General features: G+C 44.9%; 1 protein-coding gene across 2 annotated transcripts in view; it reads right to left on the bottom strand.

Annotated features, from left to right (window-relative positions):
- The window catches only part of LOC115594213 (calcium-binding protein 8-like), a 36588-nt gene that overhangs the window by 6928 nt on the left and 7133 nt on the right, over nucleotides 1–22527 (bottom strand). For both annotated transcript variants that reach the window (XM_030438108.1, XM_030438106.1), the window contains exons 2-5: nucleotides 20602–20726; nucleotides 14191–14334; nucleotides 10827–10939; nucleotides 1139–1292 (exon numbers count right to left, since the gene is read on the bottom strand). In XM_030438108.1, the coding sequence (XP_030293968.1) occupies nucleotides 1139–1292; nucleotides 10827–10939; nucleotides 14191–14334; nucleotides 20602–20719 (529 nt within the window). In that variant the 5' untranslated portion in view covers nucleotides 20720–20726. The remainder of the gene's footprint in view (nucleotides 1–1138; nucleotides 1293–10826; nucleotides 10940–14190; nucleotides 14335–20601; nucleotides 20727–22527) is intronic.

Here is a 22527-nt window from a genome sequence, read left to right as displayed (position 1 = left end):
CAATTTAGCCTTAAAGAAGTAGTTTCACATGTTGGGAAATAAACATATTTGCTTTCTTTCAAGGAATAAGGTGAGCGGAGTGATGTCACTCTCATATCAAGTATGGAGCAAGAGCCATGTTGGAGGCTTAGCTTAGCATAAAGACTGGACACAAGGGGAAAGAGCTAGCTTGCTCTCCAGGAAGTAACTACACCCAAGGCCACTAACAAGTTACCCTACAGTCGTTTCAGCATGTAACTCCCACGAAAATCACATCTTCGCAGAATGAACTGCGTTTTGTTTCAGTGGGATTGCAGTGAAAGATTCCCATGCAGCCCCAAAAGCATTTTTCTGGCAGACCACCATTCTGAAAAAGATGTCTGCAAAACAGTTGGCAGGATTCCAAGAGCTGCAAACAAGGTCAATTATGGCTCTTCTTATTGTACATTTTTGATTCACGGTCCTTGATCAGGGCCGAGCAGGAACTCGCTGGCTGAGCCGGCGGCATATTCACTGGTCTGAATAACCAGGAAGTAAACCAGAAAGCTAGAAAACTTGCGATTCCCATTGGACTGAAAAAGGCTCCATCTTTGCATTCGGGATCTAGTTATTCTTATAAATAGACAGCACATCTCTCTTGCAATTATTCTCTCACTGTTTTTAAGGCTGCAGCGATGTAGCTAGCTTGCTATGTGTACAGACGACATCATCATCCTCAGTCCTCTCAGGATTACTGGCTGAGAGTCTCTCATGAACAGCAGAAACAGGGAAACAGCACATGAGCGTAACACATTTGAAATGCTGTAAGAATTGTGTGTTGCAATTCAGAGGTCTGACGAAACAACCTAGGAGCCTTGCCCCCAATCTACATGCTAGCCAAAGATAATTGCCTCTTGCCTCCGTCTCTGCGGACTACTTAGCACATAGATATGAGAGGGATCGATCTTATCTAATCCTCAGCAAAAAGGAAAATAAGTGGATTTCCCAGAATCTCAAAGGATTTCTTTAACAGCTTGATAAAGCTTAAAGTTAGTTATTTGGAAAACGTTTGCTTATCTTTGCTTATCAAATTACTGCAAAAAATCTCATATGAATTTCAATTTGAAATGACTTTGTACAAGTAGAAGATATTTGTAACAGCCAAGAGCCGCATCCTCACCTCCCTCGTACTCAGGGCAGTTCCCTGAGGTTTCATTGAGGCTCTCCTCCTCGGTGATGATGATGTTCTCTATGTCCTTCATTGTCAGGTGGTCCCGGAAGGCGTGGAACAGCACCTGCTTCAGCTCATCCAGAGACAGCTGCTGCATGTCGAACTGCAGGGGCACACGGCAATCAACGCAGAGACACAGTCATCCACAAACTGGCTTCATGAGGGCAGATGAACACAGAAGACGAGAATGAGGCGTGAAATGTACAGGATGCACGAATTTGTGTTTTATTACCCGAGTGTGTTAACGTACAGGTGCATTATGTAAGCAGGAGAGGTGTCAGTTGTAACGGAGCAGCATGTTAGCCTGCGCATCACTGCTGCTATATTTGGGTGCCTGAATCAGTGTGCAAACGTGTGTGTGTGTGTGTGCGTGTGTGTGTGTGTGCAGCGATATAGGCAGATAAATATATGCAAGCGCAACTGGTTTAATGGATGTATCAATTAAAATGGAAATACCGCCACAGTTACTTTCTTGTAGGTGGTTGTATTCTCAGTTGTGTCTGCAAGTTCATGTTTAAAATGATTTATGAGGCTGTGACCAATGGCTGAGTTGAAGTCTGAAGCTTAGCCTCTGTTCTCTATTCCCTGCCTGCCCCTCTAAAAGCATCACGTCCTTCCTGTCCCCCAAGGCAGACCCCCCCCACCACCACCACCGCCACCACACAGACACAAACACGCCAGCGCCAAACCCACGAGCATCTATGTCTGGATTATTTACCTCCCTGACAGCTTCAAACACAATCAGTCGCTCGGTTTAGCACGACAGATGGACACACTGAGAGAGGAAATGCAAAGAGGAGATGGAGAGGAGAATGATCGAGAGAGGAGATATTGGAAGATGAGAAATGTGGAAGTGGCGAGGGCAGAGAAAAATGAAACGAAGGAAGTAGTGGAAGACGCAGATGGAGGAACAGAACTGGCAGACAACAGTGGCAGAGACGCAGAAAAGATAGTTGTGATGGTGATGAGGGAATGCTCATTTCAACCCAGGAACAATAATCCTCCTAGCTTTATAGCAATGCTCATTAAACACTAAAAGAAAGCATCTGTTGTGCTCAGCCACCTCAGGTTAGACAACAGGGACTGTTTACTGAAGGAAAACTATCTAATGAGAGGTTAGAAACTGCGCAACTGGTCGGACTTAGCATCGAACCACAATATTTATACTGTCTGAAATGTGATCAGCGATAACAGAAACCTGACACTGATAGCCTGTTCAGATCTGTTACCAAAATTAGAGTTGCTGGTATGCTGAGTATATTTATTATTCTCTTGCTAAGCGAAACTAAATGTTTCCCGACTGTAACTTCATATTCTAAGCTGCTGTAAGCATTGTTGTCATTTTTGCTAACTTCCTCTATGTTTTGCAGTTGATATTCCCTCTACATCACCAAACTCTTTTTGAGACGTCTCTCTTTGCCTCTTTCTTTTCTTAGTATGATGCTTGATTAATGCTTCTGTGTTGAATCTGCAAAGGTGCATGCCCTACACCTTAGCCTGACATGCACCCACCCAGAAAAGTAACAGCACATTGCAGCGACACGGACCACAACAACTGTGATTGGTCTGCTTGGGTGCATCCCATTTTCTGACTTCTGGTGCTAATAACAGGGATCATTACACGGCTCTTTTTAATTCTGTAGAATGCTCCATTCACTTGAATGGGCCCTTCCAAACGTTCGGCGGTCCGTTTGACCGTTGCCTCTGATTTACATATTTCGTAGCGTTCCGCGCTCCAAAATCTTTGCCCCGCAAGTAGTCTGGTCAGTTTTTGCATCTTAGGTCGCTAAGCGACGTCAGCTGATCTACTTCATATCGGAAAAACATTCTCCTAGGTCACTAGTATGGATGAGTTTCACATTAACTTGGAAAATATGGTGATTTCAACTCTTGGCAAAAGGCTGAGTTGTCGTGACCGGTCAAGAACAGAAAAAGAGAGGAAAGCAGCGAAGAGGGAGAAGCGAAATGGTGTCGGTTTGGCGAACTACATTTCTCTGCTGAAAAACACTATGAACGGTAACAAATAAATTGTAAAAAGACACACTGTGTCAAGTTTTTTTTTCGTGTTGGCAAGTAACCATGTAATAAGCGGGATAATGTATAGAACGGCGGTCACTATTGGGAAAATAAGTCCCGACAGTACGAATCAGACCCCGACGCGAAGCATATACATTATCCCTTACTTATGGATTGTGAGCTGTAGTTTCCCCAGTAAACACACTGCACTCTTTAGCTATTGCTGTTCCTCCTGACCTGCCGGCTGCTCCTCCTCTTGGCTCCTGATTCCTCCTGATTCGCTTTTCCCTGAGTATTTCTGAGCTAGACAGAGCAGACAGGCTGGATGTCTGCAGGCAAATGCCAGCCTGCTCAAATCAAGTCATTCAAGCCGGGTTTGTACAAAGCGACTGCCCTCCCTGCAGACACATCTCGAGCCCAGAGACACAGTTACTGAGGGAGTCGGTGTGTTTAAAGGGTAAAGTTCAGCTGGCAATCCGCTCACTGGCACACCAGCTCACATATATAAATGCTTACTATGGGCCACTTATGACGTTGACTCTGTGTAAAGCCTACGTGCATCCACAAATCATAAATGTGTGTGTTCGTAAACAGTCAGGATCGCCTCTTCATGGAGTTTTCTGTGCTGACTGGATAAAGTGGGCAATAAAATATATCACCTACAGCAGCTTTAAATTAGATGTAGGAGTTGTAGTTCATGTAACTCTCCGAAAAAATATCTAATCTTCTTGTTCTTCCAAAAACAAAGAAAACGAAATAAAACTATTCCTAAAACCACATATACTGATTTGAAACCTAATGGTTGACATTTTTTCATTATGGTTCATTAGTGCTGGTGTTTGGAAAAAAAAGCTATTATTTGAAAATGGTTTTGTACAACAATTCCCCAAAATGAGGTACCAGAAAAGTCTAGTTTCTGTATTGATTACAAAAACTCAAGTATTGTGTTGGCGAGAGCACAGATCGAAAGAAAAAAAATCAAATCATCCCCAGCTCGACTCAGTGCATCGATGTTCTCTGTAATGTCAACGCTGAGACAGAGCAGTCGATGGAATGTAACATAGAAGTCAATGAAATGATTCAGAGGCATCAGAGGCACGATTTCATCTGCCAACATACGCACATAAATAATAACACACATGTGCACACGTGCAAACACAAACTGAATGACTGGACTTATTGTGTTTTGCATTCGTGCTCCTGTCTAGTGAGTCCAAACTAACCATTCATGTTGCCTTTTGAGTTGATTTACACTGCAATTATGGAAACATGGATGTTAATGCACACATACACACACACACGCAAAACAAACTCAAACAACATTAATAGCAAATCTGGGACATTACAGAAGCATCATTTCACACACACACAGACAAACACACTCATCAAACTGTCTGGTTTTCACACACAAAGACCCAAACGAACACAAGCAAGCTTTTGTGGAGAGCCAAGGAGCTTCAAAATCGATATTATTCCAATTTTGCAACTTAGATCGAACTAAAACAACCTTTTGTCTTGTCTGCTTTTGTCACTCGTCGGCTTCTTTAATTAGCAAACAAGCGAAAGTCGCAGGAGAGGATAAAGATATAAGAGCACGACAAACAAGATCCCAAATTACAGCATCGTAAGTTGTAAACGACTTAGCCGGGGTTTAAACAAGACGAGGCACATAATCCGAATGTTAACAAAAGTGTCGCTCCACCACTAAGATTTAACTGTTGGAAGCTCCCTGTTTGATTGACACACGCTTTAAACACTAGACGACGACTTCATCTCAATTATTCATTCTTCCTGATGCTGTTTAAGGCTCGTCTGCATCACTAATGTTTTGTTTTTGCTGCAAATTTTGCAGTTACATTATGTGATTACATTCCCCAAATATGTGACCAAACAGAAACACAGATTGGACCATTTTCGCTTCTCTGACTCATGCAACCTGGTGCGTCACCCCAGGGCAGAGAAACAGGGAGTGGCAGCAGCAGTCGGAGGGCCCGAGCCGCCTGATTTCTGCCCCCTCATCCTGCCAAAGCTGTCTCTGCTTTGAATAGATGCTCGGAAATGGGGGAACAACTCTTTGGACTGCAGCCGCAGGACAGACAACATGACAGCTCAGAGCAGGAGCATGGAGAATGTACAATGTTCCTGTCTGTCTGTCTGAAGGGGGGAAAAGCCACAGTGGAGCCGCTACCTGTTACCGACCAACGCAGTGATTTCTCCCTCTGCCCGGTCTCTGAAGGACAACCACACAAACACACACTCACTCGCACACACACACACACACAGAGTGATGAACAGGGGATGCAACTACTCGAGAGTTTGCCTGTCAGAGCATTTTGTCTTTCGCCGAATGAACTCCAGTGTGCGATGTTTGTGTATCTGCGTGCCTGCGAGCGTGCGTGTGACAGGAAAACAGCAGGGGGGTCGCGAGCAAGTGACCAGCGACATGCCGAAGGAGCCAGGACACATCAATCAGAAGAACAGGTGCTTACACGCCGTCACCCCCGTCTAATCCTCGTTGCCCTCGTGCGGCGAAAGCTTGTTTCGTCAGTCTACCACCTGCTTTGTGTCCCGTGACCCTTCTCTAAGAAGTCGCCCAGAGTGACAACCTGCAAGCACTGTTCCTTTTGCTGTCTGCTCTCTTTTCCCTGTTTCTCTGTCCAACAGCAGTGCTGTCAGACTTAGTTTACACTCTGAAGTTCGCTTGGAACACAGAGCCAGGTTTGTGCCAAAGTGCTTCAACCACAAGGGAAAGATATACACGCAGAGGCACGCGTATAAAGGGACACTCGATTGTATAAAAGTGCAGGTGTAGTAAAGACGGCAGAGGCTCCAGTCGAACACAAATGAATAATAGATTAAAAAAAATAGAATCAGGTCACGATTGTATGTGATGTAATGAGAGACGATATCTAAAAATATCAACTGCTTCAGTCAATCTGAAGGAGAATGTTCCACAGTGGAGATTCTGTCTGTCGCTGTCTCCTTTCAGACACTAGTGTTAATATAATTGCACTTATGTTACTACACTCTCCAAATCCACCAAATGGCAGTTATTATGCAACAGAGACACACACCATGTTTTGTATTAATTGGCTCCACATTTGGCATCCCTGGTCGTCTGGATGAACGCTGCAGACTGTCTCCACAGATGCAGACGGCGGCGATAAGCCTGTCACTGGCCGACTATTTCATTCTGCCTCGTTCATCCTCATTTTGATCTGTTTCTACTGGGAAAAGTAGATATAGGTAGTTGAAGTACTTCCTATAACTTTAGCAGGACACTTGTTGTGCTTTTCTTTTTCATTTCCTTCAGTATTTAATGTTCAAAGGTCAAGAGAAGCTCCTTTCTCCCACAGAAAACCCTGCTCCTGAAACGCCTCGTCAGGAGTCTCACCTTTAATTCCGTGACTTGGTGACATCACACTAGATCACCATGTCACAAAATTGCTCAATTTATGCCTCGCACCTGGTTTGGCATGTAAGTATTGATTTTCCCAACACTGCTGGCTCAGGCATGTGTGAACTGACCAATCAGGGGACACTGTGTGTTCAGGAGGCGGGGCCTTTAAGTGCTAACAGAGTGTTTCAGACGGAGGGGGAAGACAGAGCTGCTGCACTGGACGCCGTGAGAAAACTGATGTTTAATTTGGGCATTGAAGCATGCAAACCTATTCTAGCAGTAACGAGTAATGAAAAATAATTATGAACCTGAAAATGAGCCTAATGTGTTTCCTTTAAAGAGTCTGCCTGAGTTTCACACTGTGGAAATAAATAGAAATCATTGGCTGCGTGAAGCGACGTAGGTTGTTCAGGGGCTTAAAAATGACTTCGGCTCGTTTACATTTCTCAAACAAGTCGACTAATTTCAGTCACACAAATAATAAATGTTCTGTCTCCCTCACAAATGTGGAAGGGGAAATGGTGCAGCGCAAAAAGTCACAAAACACTCTTATTTAAGAGATGTTGTTTCTGAGCCGAGTCCTCCAGTTTTCTTTCCAGTTTGCTTTCATGTATCATTATAAACTAAGTGTTGTTTGCACAATCGAATGGCTAAGAATAATGACACCATCTGTGTTTAGACTGGTTCCCTATAAATCTCGCTTTCTCTGTGCAGTTTCGTCTGCCACCGGGCGCAAAATCTTCAAAAAAAATAAAAAAAATAAAGGCTGATTGGCTTGGCATAATTTTTTATCTGCTTTCATGTCTCTATTATAGACTAAATGAATGAATTAACTCACATTTTGTCCTGTGCTGTTGGTGGTTGATTCTCTTGAGGAAAAGGGGAAACATTCCTGTCATCTTTGCCACAGGGATGCCAACTAAACCACCACTTGGAAACACTGTTTACTGTATAGTGTTAGGTTATATCACATATAGGCCAGTAGCACTCTGGGAGCTTCTCACTAATGAGATTAAATCTGCATGCAAACAAATATCTTGCTATAAAAGCAGCACACAGACACATGTTTGTTTGTGTGTCTGACTGTTTGTATTTTAATATCCTTGAGTTTGCTTTCATTTCATCCATTTTTACCCAACATCTGTCAAGTGTTTTATCTCCTTTTTATTCTGTCTAATCATACTGCCAAGTCTTTTCCCATTATCCTTGATTTGTTTCTTTGTATCATGGTTTGTTCTTTCTTATTGCATTTCTCTGTATTTCTACGTCCAGGACTCCAGGAAGACTAGTGGTGCATCCATGTGTTTCAAATGGGGACGCTTAAATAAAAGTAGAAACAAACCTTGCATCGGTGACGTTACGTGGCCCTGGAGTAAATTTGTACGTCAATGCTTTGGTGGTAGTGCAGGTATTGATCGTACGATTTGTTCAAACCCAACTAATATGTGTCGCCCCAAATAAATGTCATATGAGACCAGAGACTGATAGCAACAGCTTTAACCTGCCCTCCTTAGAAACGTGACTATATAGCTTGAAAAATAAAGGTCATTACAACTCATATTTGCGTTTGTTGTCAAGTGGCGACCTCTGGTGGTCGCTGTAGTTATTACAGCTGCAAAGGAGGAAGTAGAACAAAGAGTGACAACGCTGTGTAGGAAGGGGGGATGGTGGACGGGTTAAACAAGGACAGGAGATCTCTGTCAGCAGTGAGTTCGACGCAGTGTCAGCACATACGTAAGGTAACATGTATTAGGTAACGTAGGTTTGTTTGCAACAGAAGTTAGAGAAGTAACTTTGTGATTCCAACCCAAAAGAAAGTGTTTTGTCCAAGTATTTGTCTTGCCAAACCTAACCGAGCCGCGACTGTACGATGAAGGTCGAGTACGTGTGTCACTGTTAATGTTCATTCATGCTCAACGTTAGATACAGATAGTTAGATACAGATAGTTAGATACAGATAGTTTTCTGAAAGCTAAGGAATACGTGGAGCAGTGGAGCCAATAGTTCAAGCCTGTCGGTTGTGACGGTTATATCTTTTGAAACAGACGTGTCTATTTTCGTTCTGGTTGATGCCGACAAACATCCAATTCGGCTGTCAAGGTTTGAGGATGTGTTTCATTTTTCAGCTGCTGATTCTGCGGGCCTCGCTCCTGCTCTCGCTCGCTGCAAACATATTTTTTTATAGACTCTTAACATTGTTAAGATATTGGCTTAAAAAAAAAATGTTGCTCTTTTATCTTTAGGCACTGTGGCTTAATTTGCAGTGGAAGAGTGGGCGCTCCCATTTTCCCTAAAATTTAATTTACTGAGCGTCAGCAGAAACGCAGTAACTTGAGTCAGGAGTTTTTCAGATATCTCAATCTCCCCGAGGTTTCTTTTCCCCCCCCCCCAGAACCACGCTCCAGTGGCAAGATAAACAGAAAAACAGAAATGTTTTCAACAGTGTACACTGAATCAAACAAGACGTGGAACAATCAGAGGGACGAGCGAAATGTATTCAACACACACACACACACACACAAAAAGCACGCGCAGACGAAAATGTGATTACGCACAAAACTTGCCAACTCCAGCCTCCCCGATGGAGTCAATCATTATACATCTCACTGTGCGGGGATATTATCTGAACACACTGAACTGAGTCATTAAGGCCCACCATGATGTGCCTCCCTCTCTTCCATCTTTCTTTTCTCCACACAATGACTCTCCCTCTCCTCCTGTCTCCCTCTGAGGTCTGTGTGAAATATAAACAGACACACACACACACACACACACACACACACACACACACAGACACACAAAACGCTGCTCTCACAGTCCTCAGACACACTTCCTCCCACCATTTCATCCTCCTCTTCCTCCTCCTCCTCCTCCTCTCTCTCTTCCTATAATATTTTGCTCTCTGCCTCCATTGCTCTCCTCTCCTGCTTCTCTCCCCTCGTTTTTTTTTTTCAATCCCCTTCTTCCTGTTTTCTTTTGGCGCGCCTCGCTTTTTGCAGGAGGTGAACACTTTAAATCACCCCTGAGACGCACACCGTCTGCGACCTTCATGAATCACGGTGTCTTGTGCCTCTTCTTTCATTTTCTCCCACTCTCCTCCTTTGTGGTTTTCCTTTATATTCCTGTATCTCTATGTGGGGCATCCCCCCGCACCACCACCACCACCACCACCACCACCCTCCCCATCCCCATCGCCATCCCCTCATATTGTCCAGCTCCCCTCTCTATTCTCCCATCTCTCTCAGCCCCGCTGGCTGGCACACTCTCGCTTCATCCCTCCGTCTCCGATGCAATGCGTCTCATTTGTAAAATTCCTTTTGCAGGAATCATAAAGAATTGATTTGACGTAAGCGTCAGCTGTCTCTGCGTTCATTTTGTTTGTTTTCCGTTGCGTTTTTTTTAAATGATATTTTTCTGAAGGGAAATCAAGGATAAAGAACCTGAAACACACACACACACCTCCTCATTTTCAGTGAGTCACCCTCTAAATGTTTCTCCTCTCGTTCGACTCGAGGAAGGCAGCGAACAGCTTCCTGTCACCCAGCTCAACCGAGCGTCCTCCACGCAACCCCACATACACATGCATACAAATCGCTGCACTTTTCATTATTGTCGCATGTCTTACCTAAGAGGCAAAAAAACAAACCAAAAAAAAAAAACCACTCTACACTCTGAGAGCGGCACATTTTCTGTCCGGAACAATTTTTAAAAAGCAAAAGAAGGACGTTCAAAAGCATGTAGATGAGCTGCGGAATAATCACTGCTGAGCCCAGTTTGGACACTTGAAAGCGTTCAAGCTCAGACTTTTCCACATACAGAGGCACATCGCTGCATCTTTATTATGGTAATACCTTCTGCAACACTGCGAATGATAAACACACACACGCACGCACCTGAACCCAAATACATACATTTACTCCGTGAAGAGAAAACACACTTAATTCTCAGCAGATCTCGTTTTCCTTCAAGGCGAAAGGAAAAAAGAGTTGTTTTTGCGAGGGAGCAGGAGACACAGGTGGGGGGTACGAGAGTGGGTTTTTGTGCATGTGTGCATTTTGGCACTTAAGTAGGTGTGTAGAGTCCCTGCAGAAACGAGGCCTGTGCTTAAGGACGACTGCTGAAACACACAGAGTAAGTGAGAGGAGGCGTGAGGGATGGAACTGATAAATGGAACTGAGGACTGTGAGCGACGAGAAAACACACTCCGGCTTTGTCTCTCACCTGCCAGAAGATGTTGTCGATGGTGTTGCCCAGGAATCCTTCTCTGTTGTCGGACGACAGAAGTTTGGGCCCGAGTATCGTCATGAACTCCTCGAAGTCCACCTGGCCGTCCCCTGTGGGCACGCACACCAACACAGAGGAGGACAGGGGGAGACAGACGGAGGCGGCAGAAAATCAGATCGACCGACAGGGAAGCTGGCGGAGTGGAGCTAAATAATGCATTTCATGCAGAAGTTTATTTGCTTGGCGAAACAAAGAAAGGCACCCTGAGACAGATCAACAGATGGATGTGCCCTCAGCCGTGACAAACACCCATGCATCATCACCGCTAATTCACCTTTTTCAAATAAGGTGGGCACACCTGCGGGAGGGCGCGCACATGTTCGCCAGCCAAACTGTCTCTGCGTCGAGGCGACAATCGAGGGAACATTCTGCAAATTTACATTCAAAGGACGCCACTTGTAAGCGCGTGCATTCTGTACTCTCCTGCTGCAGAAAGCAATCAACAGGCAGCGTCCCGTGGAATTAGCAATCAGCGAACATCTTCACTACAGCTTGTATTGCAAACTGAGTTACTGCAGAGGCTTATTATCCTATATATTGCCAATATTGATCGTACCGCCAGTGTTCGTCATTATCTAATGTTCTACTTAATGTCTGTTGGTACATCAGAAGCATTAGTAGCAGTTCGCAGCAGTCTCACGCGGCCGTGCGAGTACTGTTAGTAGGATGACACTTTATTTTATGGGTCTGCAATTTCTGAATAATTTCCAAGAAAGTTGCCCGCAAAGAACTATGTAATTTGGTGTTAATTACTGGGTAAATAGAGACAATCTGCAATTTGCACTCTTGCAGTGAATGAATTCTAATTAATTGCTGTGTGACTTAGACAGTGTGCACAGCAGGACAAATGAACATGCCATAAAGCGAAATTTGTAAACAGCATGTATGGAGAATTAAGTTTTAAATAGCTCTTTTTTTGTCACTGGAAACTCTTTCCCCCCTCCCACGCGATTAGTGCCAAATTACGCCGGGTTTCTGCAGGAAATGAAAATAAAGAGGAAATTGCCGGCTCGTAAAAATCAAGCATTACCTTGTAATACAGTATATTACTGGTATTAAAGGGCTTCAGCTCTCTGCTCCGAAAACCCGACTGCAGTTCCTCAAAAATGCGGCTTTAAATTAACATAATGTAATCTCACATTTTAAGACTACTTTGCCTAAAACCTGGATAAGAAGGTAATGTGAGAGATCAACGGATTGAGATTTCTGAAGGAGGGAGGTTTAATAAAGAATTACTCATCTAAAGGGCTCCGCAGGTTGTCTTACACCTGATAATAATTGACATGCTTAAAATAATTGTGCCTGCGACCGCTTGCAGTGCTTTTTCCAGCGACGGCAGCGAGGCGCTACGAGTCTTAGGAAGAGGATTTTAAGCGTTGCCGTCTCTCCTCGGAACAAATGGCAGCGCTGCGCTCAGGTGGTCAGCAAAAAGCTTTTAGCTTTGACCTTTGATATTTACCGCGAGCTGCGGAATCAAGAGCATGCAGATAAGAACCAGCTGAAAGATTGACTAGCTTGTTTGTGATGCAGCGGCTGCTTAGGAGTAATTGCAGTCGTCTGTGGATTTACAAGCAGAGCTGGAGTGAAGGGAGCAGGAGCAGACGGGTCCCTTCTTTATTGTCTCCAGGGGAATTTGTTTTTGACAATTGACCACCTGCTGCTCTTCAGGCAGTTTAAGAAACAGTTCTGCAGGAACATTTTGAAGGACGTTGCAACTCAAAATCCCACTTTTGCTCCGGCAGGTGAAAGAGGAGTTAAAGGGATATTCCGGTGTAAATTTAATCCATGGTCTAACATACCGTGAAACTGTGTTAGACTCCCTCTCGAGAGAGATCAAGTTAGCAGACCGCTAATTTACGGAGTTTTATCAACCTCAGAAACAACCGCACGACAACAATACACTGCAGTAAATGGATCCAAATATAAACCGCCACCAAAAAGCCACAAATAATGCTCAGAAAAGCACCAAACTTCCGCAACAGTACAAATAGGGTCTCAGCACATAGTCCGGGGCATCTAACCTCCGCTAGCTTAGCTGGATTTCTACTGAAAAGCTGACTAAATTTACCACTCTTCTGCAGCAGCTTCCTGTTGACGGGAAGTCCCGACGAGTCGATTACCGAGTGCAGTAGAGTTCCGCGGCTCATGGATGAAAATGTATGATTATGACTCCATGGAAAAGCAATCAAAGTTCATATGTGTCTTACCTGCCAGTTTATAACAGTTATTATCGAGAGCGGACAGGGAAAAGAACGGAATTGAGCATTTCTAACCACACTCGGTAATCGTCGCGTCGGGACTTCCCCGACCCGGAAGCTGATGGAGGAGAGTTGAAATCTGTTTTTAGCTTCCCAGTAGAAATCCAGCTAAGCTAGTGGAGGTTAGATGCCCCGGACTATGTGCTGAGACCCTATTTGTACTGTTGCTGAAGTTTGGTGCTGTTCTGAGCATTATTTGTGGCTTTTTGGTGGCGGTTTATATTTGGATCCATTTACTGCAGTGTATTGTTGTCGTGCGGTCGTTGATAAAACTCCGTAAATTAGCGGTCTGCTAACTTGATCTCTCGAGAGGGAGTCTAACACAGTTTCACAGTGATTTAGACCATGGATTAAACTTACACCGGAATATCCCTTTAGGTCCTGTGTTTTGGGCGTCAGTTAACAGTGTTTTTCATTTACATCTCATTAAAGCTCAACACATAAAAACAATCACCGGAAAGAAAAGAAAACTGAGCGTCTTCCCCCCTGATAAACAGCCACACAGGTTGTCTGTGCAAACATGTTTTTATGATCCATATTTATGTTTATTCGGCGAGGACCTCTAGTGGCGGGTGTCATTATGACTGGAGCAAAGGAGGAAGTCAGGTGACGTTCTGTAAAGAGTAAAGCTCATACAGGGAGGAAACCCAAAGTCAACGTAACGTAAATAATGTGAATTCTATTTGCTGCAAATTAAGAAAACTTAATTTCTCTTACCAAATCCTTTAATTTAAGGTAAATCGGAATAATTACCTGAGTCTGCCTCACACAGCGTTTGTGTGTTAAGTGTGTTGGAGTCTAATTTTCATGGCCGTAAGAAATTATATTTTCCCGGTCTGAATCAGACAACGCAACATTTTCACAACGTCGACCACGTGTTTGTCAGGTTCACCTGCTGCTGGTGTTCTCCTTCAAGCGTGTACACGTCATATAACATGCATTACATGTTAAACAGCAGACTTATGAGGTTAATTCTGTGTTTTTTTGCGTGCAGGATCGCTCTGTGCATGCACCCAAGTGTGTGTCCTTCTGTAGCGCCTCACCATCCATGTCCAGTCTCTGCATGATGATGGCCAGCTCCACCTCGCTGGGCATGTAACCCAGGGAGCGCATGGCCATGCCCAGCTCCTGTTTGGAGATGAAACCATTCCCATCTCGGTCCAAAACACGAAACGCCTCGCGGATTTCTGCACGGCACAAACACACACAACATATCACCGAACATTACTGTCTGTCTTCACTGTTGAAGATCATTTCAGTCTTTTAAATATATGCGCGTAATTACAGGTTTAGATAAACAGTGTTTTCTTGACATCGTGATGTTTCCATTTTCTTTCTAAATGAAGTTAAATGTGGGAGTTTTCCCTCTTGTCGGAGCTGATTTGTGGTTTTCTGTTCAGTCCGAGACGAGGCTGACAGTGTGGTGTGAGATGTGAATGAGTCCTTCACCTCTACTTTGCTTTGTCATTTATTTTCCTGTCCCTGTTTTGTCTGTGTCTTAAAGTTCCTGGACTCGTCGCAGCAGATGAAAATGTCTGTTCACCTTTCTTCTTTGGCTGGAAGTTCATTGATTGCCTCACTTCTCTTGTCTTTCCTGTGTGCGTTAGTGCTGAAGGGTTGTGTTTCTCTGTTCTATTCATTTCTTTTTATTCATCCATATTTCAGACGCTGTGACTGTCACGTTATCAGAGCTTTTCTTTTGATTTTCACTGTACGAGTGCAACAATTCTGACTTCTGTACGTGTCATTTTATTGTCAAATCGTCTCCTTCACATTCTGTGTGTTTGATCTTCCGCGTTGCTGCGTGATGTCTGTTACAGTTCCCATGTCTGCGCTGCCTGTTACTCTACAGATTGTGTGAATAATGACTGTTGTCTCTCAGGAGCAAAGGCAGGAATAGCGTGATGTTGTCACAGCGCCGCAGAAACCACTCTGGGAGGCGGTCGGGGCGGACGGTTACGTCATCCGCTGTGTTTGCATGCCGTCTCTTACCTTTGCTCGGCATTGGATTCTTTCGCTAATCATTAACACAATCATTCTCTAAGCGGGTGGTTAAAATCAATACGTCCTAATCAACGATAGATTGAATGGATACTTGTACGTTGAAGAGGCCAATTGCAGCGACAAACTCACAGAGAACTGTCGCCTGACTTTGCCGTTTCTCTCAGCGAACAGAGTTTCAGTTCGCACCATCACTGTTCTGTGTTTCCTGGCGCAGCAGGCAGCTGGTGTCATTCTCTCTGTACACTGTACACGCTCAGGCACAGACACAGTTGAACTAGCTGGTGAACATAGCATTTTGCAGCTAAAGTGTCAGATATTTCCAAGGTAGAAATTAATGTTAGACAAATGCCTCTTTCACACAGGACGAAAGCCCCACTAACAGCCACTCACATCTGGGTTTCGTCGTCAAAAAAGTGAAAAACTGGCATTAAAGGGACAGTGTGTAATATATCAAGTATTTAGCGCCATCTAGCTGTGAGGTTCTACACTGCAACACTCCTTTGCTCACCCCTCCCGTTCTGAAGACGTGGGAGACGTTCCGGAAGCTACGGTGGCCCTGACGGACAGGAAACTCATTTTCAAAATATGGACTCTTTCCCAACAGCGTTGAGTATTTCTACAGATTCAAGTGATGAGGTAAAGATGTAGTTAGTTATTAAGGCTATAAAACTAGAGGTCCCCTCTCAGTTCCGCAGTCAAGCTAGCTCTGAGCGAAAAACGCGTTTAGCCTTACTACGTAGTACCACGTAGTGCTTTGTGTCCCTCTCGGCAGTCCGTAGTTTTTTAAAACTGGAAAGACATGGCGGCCTCCATAGAGCTTGCCCGTGCTATGTATATTCAGATAGGTAATTCTTTGCTCAGGAGGATAAGTCAGATTGTTGGCAGAGGTAATTGTACACCAATGAGGACTTACTTATGAACGAAGACGTTGATTTGAGTTAATAAATTACTGAAATCGTTACACACTGTCCCTTTAATTAACAAGGAGCGTGACTCCGCTGTAGTCGCGGATGTTGATCGGATGTGATTGAGACACAACACCAGGGTGGACACGCTAATTTACACCCCTTTTCCACCGTGATTCTAGTTAAGGACACTCAAATCTAATCAAATCAAGTCATTTTTATTCATATAGCCCCAAAAACACATTCTGTAGAGTGACCGTCGTCCTCCGTCCTCAGACCCTCGATACCAGTGAAGAGAAACTTGCTATATAACTGAATAAACAAGCTGTTCTCAGAGGAATATTAGTCCCCCAGGACACTGTTTGAAGCTGGAAATGTGACGGGGTCCGCCACATTTAAACAAAGTATAAACAGTATGAAACTGTGTTGTCCTTAAAGGTCAGTTTGTTTATTCAGTTTATTCAGTCATGAAGGCGAAGAGAGTTTGTTTGTTCGGTTTGTCGAGGCGTCACTGCAGATCTTTCTCCTTGCGCACCGTTTCTCAGAGACACGTTTCTCAGCATCACAGTGTTGTCTCGACAGTTCGGGGCACCGGATCCGAAGGCCACGACACTTGTTGACGGTGACCCACAACCTCGTAGACTCGTTGATTTCTGCACGCACACAAAAAAGACGAGTCGCGCGATCGCGTCGTCGGCTTCACGGCATCTCGAAATGTAACAGAGAGCCGTCAGACGGTGAGAGTGAGAGGCGCTTTAAATGAATGATTAACAGATCTTAGCGGGTAGTTGGTGCTGAAAGGTGCTTCCCCGGCGCTGATAACAGGCTTTCCCATTAACAGAGAGTGCTGCAGCCTTTCTCTCAGGCAAATCAAGGTGAGGGTGATCTCCCGCCCTCCCTCCCCCTCGTCCTCTCCCTCCCCCTCGTCCTCTCCCTCCCCCTCGTCCTCTCCCTCCCCCTCTTTCCTTGTCTCTCTTGCATCTTTATATACTTATTGTATTTTACAAACCTCCGGGGGACTGTACCAATCCCTCCACACAGCACAATCACCATCAGCACTGCCAAGAGCGTTTCCGACTCTCTCCTCCCACATGAAAGGCTTCCTTCTAACTTGAAATTGTAAAACGCACACGCCGCTCACGGAGGCATCTGTGTTCGTGCAGCACAATTACCCAAGCCTCTGAGGACATTCTTACAAAAACACCCTGGTCAATCTCTGGCTAATTACTTGTCAATCAGTTGGCACTGTCTGAACGGGGGTGGGAAAGGGGGCAGGCGGAGCTTTGGAGCAGGGATGGAAGTGGTCGAATTTATCGACGCGATAAAGACAGCGGGGACAGGAAAGACTTTGCGAGTCTTTATCCAACCTCTCTGTATTCCTTCTGTGGATCTGCACACTCCAGGGGTGGGAGCGGGTGTCATATCAACTGGCATTCGGCGTTTGTGCAAATCTTTACAGGCGAAACCCAATCGAGAAGAGTAATGGCCCGCTGCACGGCGGAATTTAAATCACAATTTTCCCAAGACTAATCCTTTTGCGAACTTAAACGATGAATTTTGCATGAAGTTCATCTCTCTCTGTGTCTCTCTCGGGCCGCCTGTCATTAATATTCTCGTCCTGACACGCTGCTGCTTCCTCTCCTCTGTGTAATAAGTCCGTCTCAGATCCGCCTCCTATGTCTGTCTTTGCTTCGTCAGTTGCGTGAGAGACGAAGTTCAGTCGCGGGCCTCCAGCCCCGAGCCTGTAAATATCCTCCCGCGGCTGATAACTAGAGTCGAGCACCGTGGCCACTACCTCCCCCCTTTTCTCTCGCTCACTATATAAAATGAGAGTCAGAGGCGGCGGGGAGGGAGGTTGGAAATGCGGGCAAGTGTTCGGCCTCCCAAAACAAAAGTGAGATGTATTTGTATGCAGCTCAACAGTGAGGAGTGCGTTTTCAATAGGGTACGAATGAGCTGCTCCGTGATGTATTACAGTGCAACGTGTGTGTGTGTGTTGGTGTGTGAGCGTGCAGCCGCCCTTGTGTGGCGGTGTATTGCGAGAGTCAACCCCCCAGGACTGTACATGTTCTCGCTGTGATTGATGAAATGCCTCAGAAGCGGAGAAAAGGATAGCGGCGATTCCAACACAGGGGGGTGATTAACTAGCCTTCTATCTGCGCTAACAGATGATCCGAGAAGAACCTTCAGCGTCTCTCTGAAGTGGGATTAGGAGTTTTTCGAACGCTGGCGGCAAATAGCACGGATATTTTGTCCACATCAAACAATCCCATTGGTCGCGTTGGATCTGTGGCTGACAGGGCCGAGATAATGCTTCATCAGAATGTCTGGAGTCTAAAAGTCCAGATTCAATTTATATAATGGCCCTACATAGGTCCAAACTACTTTACCCTTCCCGCCGTCCTTGACAAACAAAAGCACAGCACGGAGGCTAACCGGACTAATGATGGCGACGCGTTTCAGTCGCCGCACCAGCTTCAGCGCGCTAAAGCAACTGTTTCAGTGAACTGGGTTGAGTCGAGTCGTGCACGAGGGACACTGGATTAAAAGATTTATGAGACAAAGTACTTCATACCAAAGCTCATTGGAGCAAAACTACAATGGGCCACATGTACAAACACAAACAAACAGCTTCAGTCAGAAACACACTCTCGTGCTCTCCGTCCTCGCTCGGTGAGAGGATTACTGTCGCTGTTTCTTCTCCACCAAAGCAGAAATATACACACTTGCTGCAGTGTGCGAGTCTTTGTGAGGTTACGTCAAAGAGTCGCCTCGCATCAGGACCTCAACGTAATGACATACAATAGGATCTGTAAGCATGTTGCCAGCCTGCATGAAAGCAGAAACAAAACAACAACAAAGTGACTGCAGTTTGTTACTTCTCAGGTTTGATGTTCTTTGCTCCGGTTATCAGCAATGATAAATGTGCCTTCACTAAAGCAGTTGAGGAGCTCTTTGAATATATTCAACAGGGGGAAAAACACAATCAGTCAGACGATCATACAACCGCAGTTACAAAAAAATCTGCTGTGTTTCCCACACATATACTTTACTTGGGCCACCGTCGATGTACCTGGGTGAGCCGCCTAAGTAAAATAAATGTGTGGGAAACACTGCAACTTTTTGAAATTGGAGTTGTACGATCGATGACACATTTGGTGACCAATTTAAACATGTTTACTTTTTTTAATCTGCCTGAGAGAACGACACCATCAATCAGTAGATGGAGACGGAGACGGAGAGACTGTTCCTATTTAATGCAGTCGTTGTCTGTTTGTTGCGATGTCATTTGGTGCACGTTTGATTTGATCGGCAACATAATTAGCGAGATTTCTCTGCACGCGGCTCACCTCACCAAATCCTGAACAGGAGGTGTGTGATATTTGGGCGACTTTATAAAAACGTACTGCTGATGATTCTCAGCACAGCCTCTGCCTGGTAACGACCGAGGACGCTTCTTCATACCCATCATGATACTATCGACTGTCATCAATGAACCTGTTCACCTGTGGGATGATTCAAACAGGTGTTTTCGATCATACACCTTGTTGCCTCCGTCCCAACTTGATTGAAATGTGTTCAAATGTGGCATCTAATTCAGTATTTTGTGACATATATTTACAAAACTCATTGAAGAACATTAAATACGTCGTATTTGTGCTGTTTTATTCATGTTTTAAGCAGTCTCCCAACTTTCTTTTGATCAGTGTTGCACAAATTAAGAAACAAGCAGTCGCCACTTTATATGGATGTTAATACTAAAATATGAGCGTGCCTGTGTTGATGCTAATTATGCTCAAACTGCGAGTGTGTTCTGTAGGTCGACTTTAATCCAGGCATTCTGTCCGTATACCGCAACGGTCAAATTCACTAGGAAGAGAAAGCGGCGGCGGATAGTAAACTCAAGCTGTCGGTGGTAAACAACTTTGTTTACAGCGTGTCTGTGAGCCAGCTCAAAGAATCCCACTGTTTGTGCTCCTTGCCACAATCCCAGATCTCAGGAATCACCAACAGTGGTACAACATTGGTTTTATTTGTTCCATCAGCTACACGAACAAAGAGTTTTACGCCGGGAAAATGCTAATGTGAGTCCTTTTTGAAGTGGGCATATTTAACATTTTGCTGCAAAAAGACCTGGAAAGTGCAGTTTTACTTTAAAGCAGTCTATTAACCACATCAGAAAAAAAGCCCTTTGTGAGTCCAGTGGCCCATCGTTTCTGTGCTGGACTGATTGTAAACTTGGATTAGGAGACCGATATCAATACATCTGTGTCCTAATTAAAGCCTGGTCGCGTATATTGTATTTCTGTCACGTCATTCTGAGTCCTGTGACTGATTTTATTTCCTAAGCTCCATAATTGGAAACCAATGCATCTCGCCGAGCGCCGGCAAAACGGCTAAATGGAAAAACCTCTCCCTGGGAGAATTGAAGCGTTGTAACTGCATTGTTCCCGTAGTGAAACATTAATTGCTCGTACCTCACACTTTACTCTGCACCCTCACCACCACCTCCCACCCACCCACCCTCTCTCTCGGCACACTCACCTCCCAGCTCCTCTGTGGAGATGCTGGTGAGCTGGAAAGATTCGCTGCCCTCCGTCAGGGAGCTGCTCAGGTAGTTGTCTGGATAGAGCAGGCCCGCCCGCACATGGTGGAATGGCATCTTCTCCCTGCAGAGCACACACACACACACACACAGTCTGAATAAACATTGCATGTGTGTGTGTGTGTGTGTGTTAGTGTGAGCGAGACAGGTAAGAAGGATTTGCGTGTCAGTGTGTGTATGTATATTCAAACCCCGGCTAGCAGCGTGGTCAGGAGCTCTTTTTAGAAACACGGTCTCCTGTGGAGGGAACATTGTTCCTTCCACTCTGCTAATGCTCAGTTCTGGGAGAAACCGCTGTCTCCTCGTGGCACAATCACAGTGACAAATTATGTAATCACATTATAATTCAATGGAGAAGGGGGAAAAAAAAAAACGTTTCACTCTTATTGTTCTGATAAATACCATCAGAGTACCATCAGGAACTCGGTATTATCTAGCGATCATTCTCTCAGCGTCTTTCTCTCCTGCTCACTCTTTGTTCAGCCTCCTTATAGTCCACAGAGGAAACGCACTAAAGTCCTGTCACTCGTTATCGTTTCCTCTAACCCTGCCGTCACATCTCCTGACTGCCCGTCCTGCCAGACGCTCCCCAACACCTCGCCGAGAGACCTCAGGGCTCGACAGGGCATCAATCAGCCGCGACCCCGTTGCTGTTGTCTGATCATGAGACGATTCTCTGATTTGATTCATGAGAGACGCCACCTCCGAGGGCTCTCCCCGTCTAATGTTGTGACACTTTGGCAGTATCCTTCATGTAATATTCCTGCCAATAGCAGAGGCTGAAGTGAGCCGAGCCGAGGTGAGGGAGGGAGAGAAAGACAGGGAGGGAGCGAGCGAGGAAGAGATAGAGATCCCGAGAGGATTTCATGAGCAGGCCACTGCCAGACAGCAGAGATGGAGATGGAAGTGAGGATGTCTCTGTCACAGGCAACATGGTCAAAGTATAAACCTCTCCTCTCCTCTCCTCACCTCTCCTCTCCTCTCCTCTCCTCTCCTCTCTCTATTATTTGAGACATAAATCCTGTGTGTGTCTTGGAATCAGAGCCAAGGGAGGGAGAGGACGCAGACTGAGCGTAAAGACAAAGACAGTGTAAAAGGTTAAGAGCCTTGGGATCGGTGTGAGTCTGCTCCGCTGATCTGTAGAGGACACTAGGTGTGGAGAAGGCTGTGTGTGTGTGTGTGTGTGTGTGTGTGCAGAGAGGTGTGTGTGTGTGCAGAAAGGTGTGTGTGTGTGCACAAACTTTGCAAGCTCCGAGGAGATTTAGTCCATCTGCTGCTGGTTTTACTCTTGACCCACCTGCACATTAAAGGAACAGTTCATGCTCAGCTCGTAGTCCACAACAAATATGCCTGACATGGATTTTTTTTTCAGCCGATAACGTATAATTGTTTGTTTGTCTTTGCTGAAAGTTAACCACAAATGTCACGTTTTTGTATATATGCATATTTTTAAGTTCCTAAGATTGCAGAGCGTGTTGCCACCTATACTGTGTCGGAGTGTGTTGATTTTATGCTTGTTATGGCAATTAAAGCAATTTGGCTGCATATTATATAACATGCAGATAATATAAAAATGCTCCGTACAGCTTGTCTGCAAGATCCTGGAGTTGCTTTGCTGTGAAGCTCCAGAAAAGTATTGTGGACTATAAAAACTTTCCATTTATGCACAGAGGTGAGTAGATAATGACCACATTTTTACATTTTTTTGGCAAACTGCTCCTTTAACTATTATACTCAACGAATATCTGCCCTGCAATCAAAGGTTTCAGTGATTGGTCATCATTGTTGGCTCATTGTCCAATACGTACCTACTATTCTGAGAGAGCACAGGACAGAATGTACTCTAATAATACGCACCACCGGTT

This window comes from Sparus aurata, chromosome 13 (assembly GCF_900880675.1).
Source record: "Sparus aurata chromosome 13, fSpaAur1.1, whole genome shotgun sequence".
Taxonomy (NCBI): Eukaryota; Metazoa; Chordata; class Actinopteri; order Spariformes; family Sparidae; genus Sparus; species Sparus aurata.
Note: the sequence above shows the minus strand (reverse complement) of the source record. Positions and strands in the feature narration are given on the sequence as shown.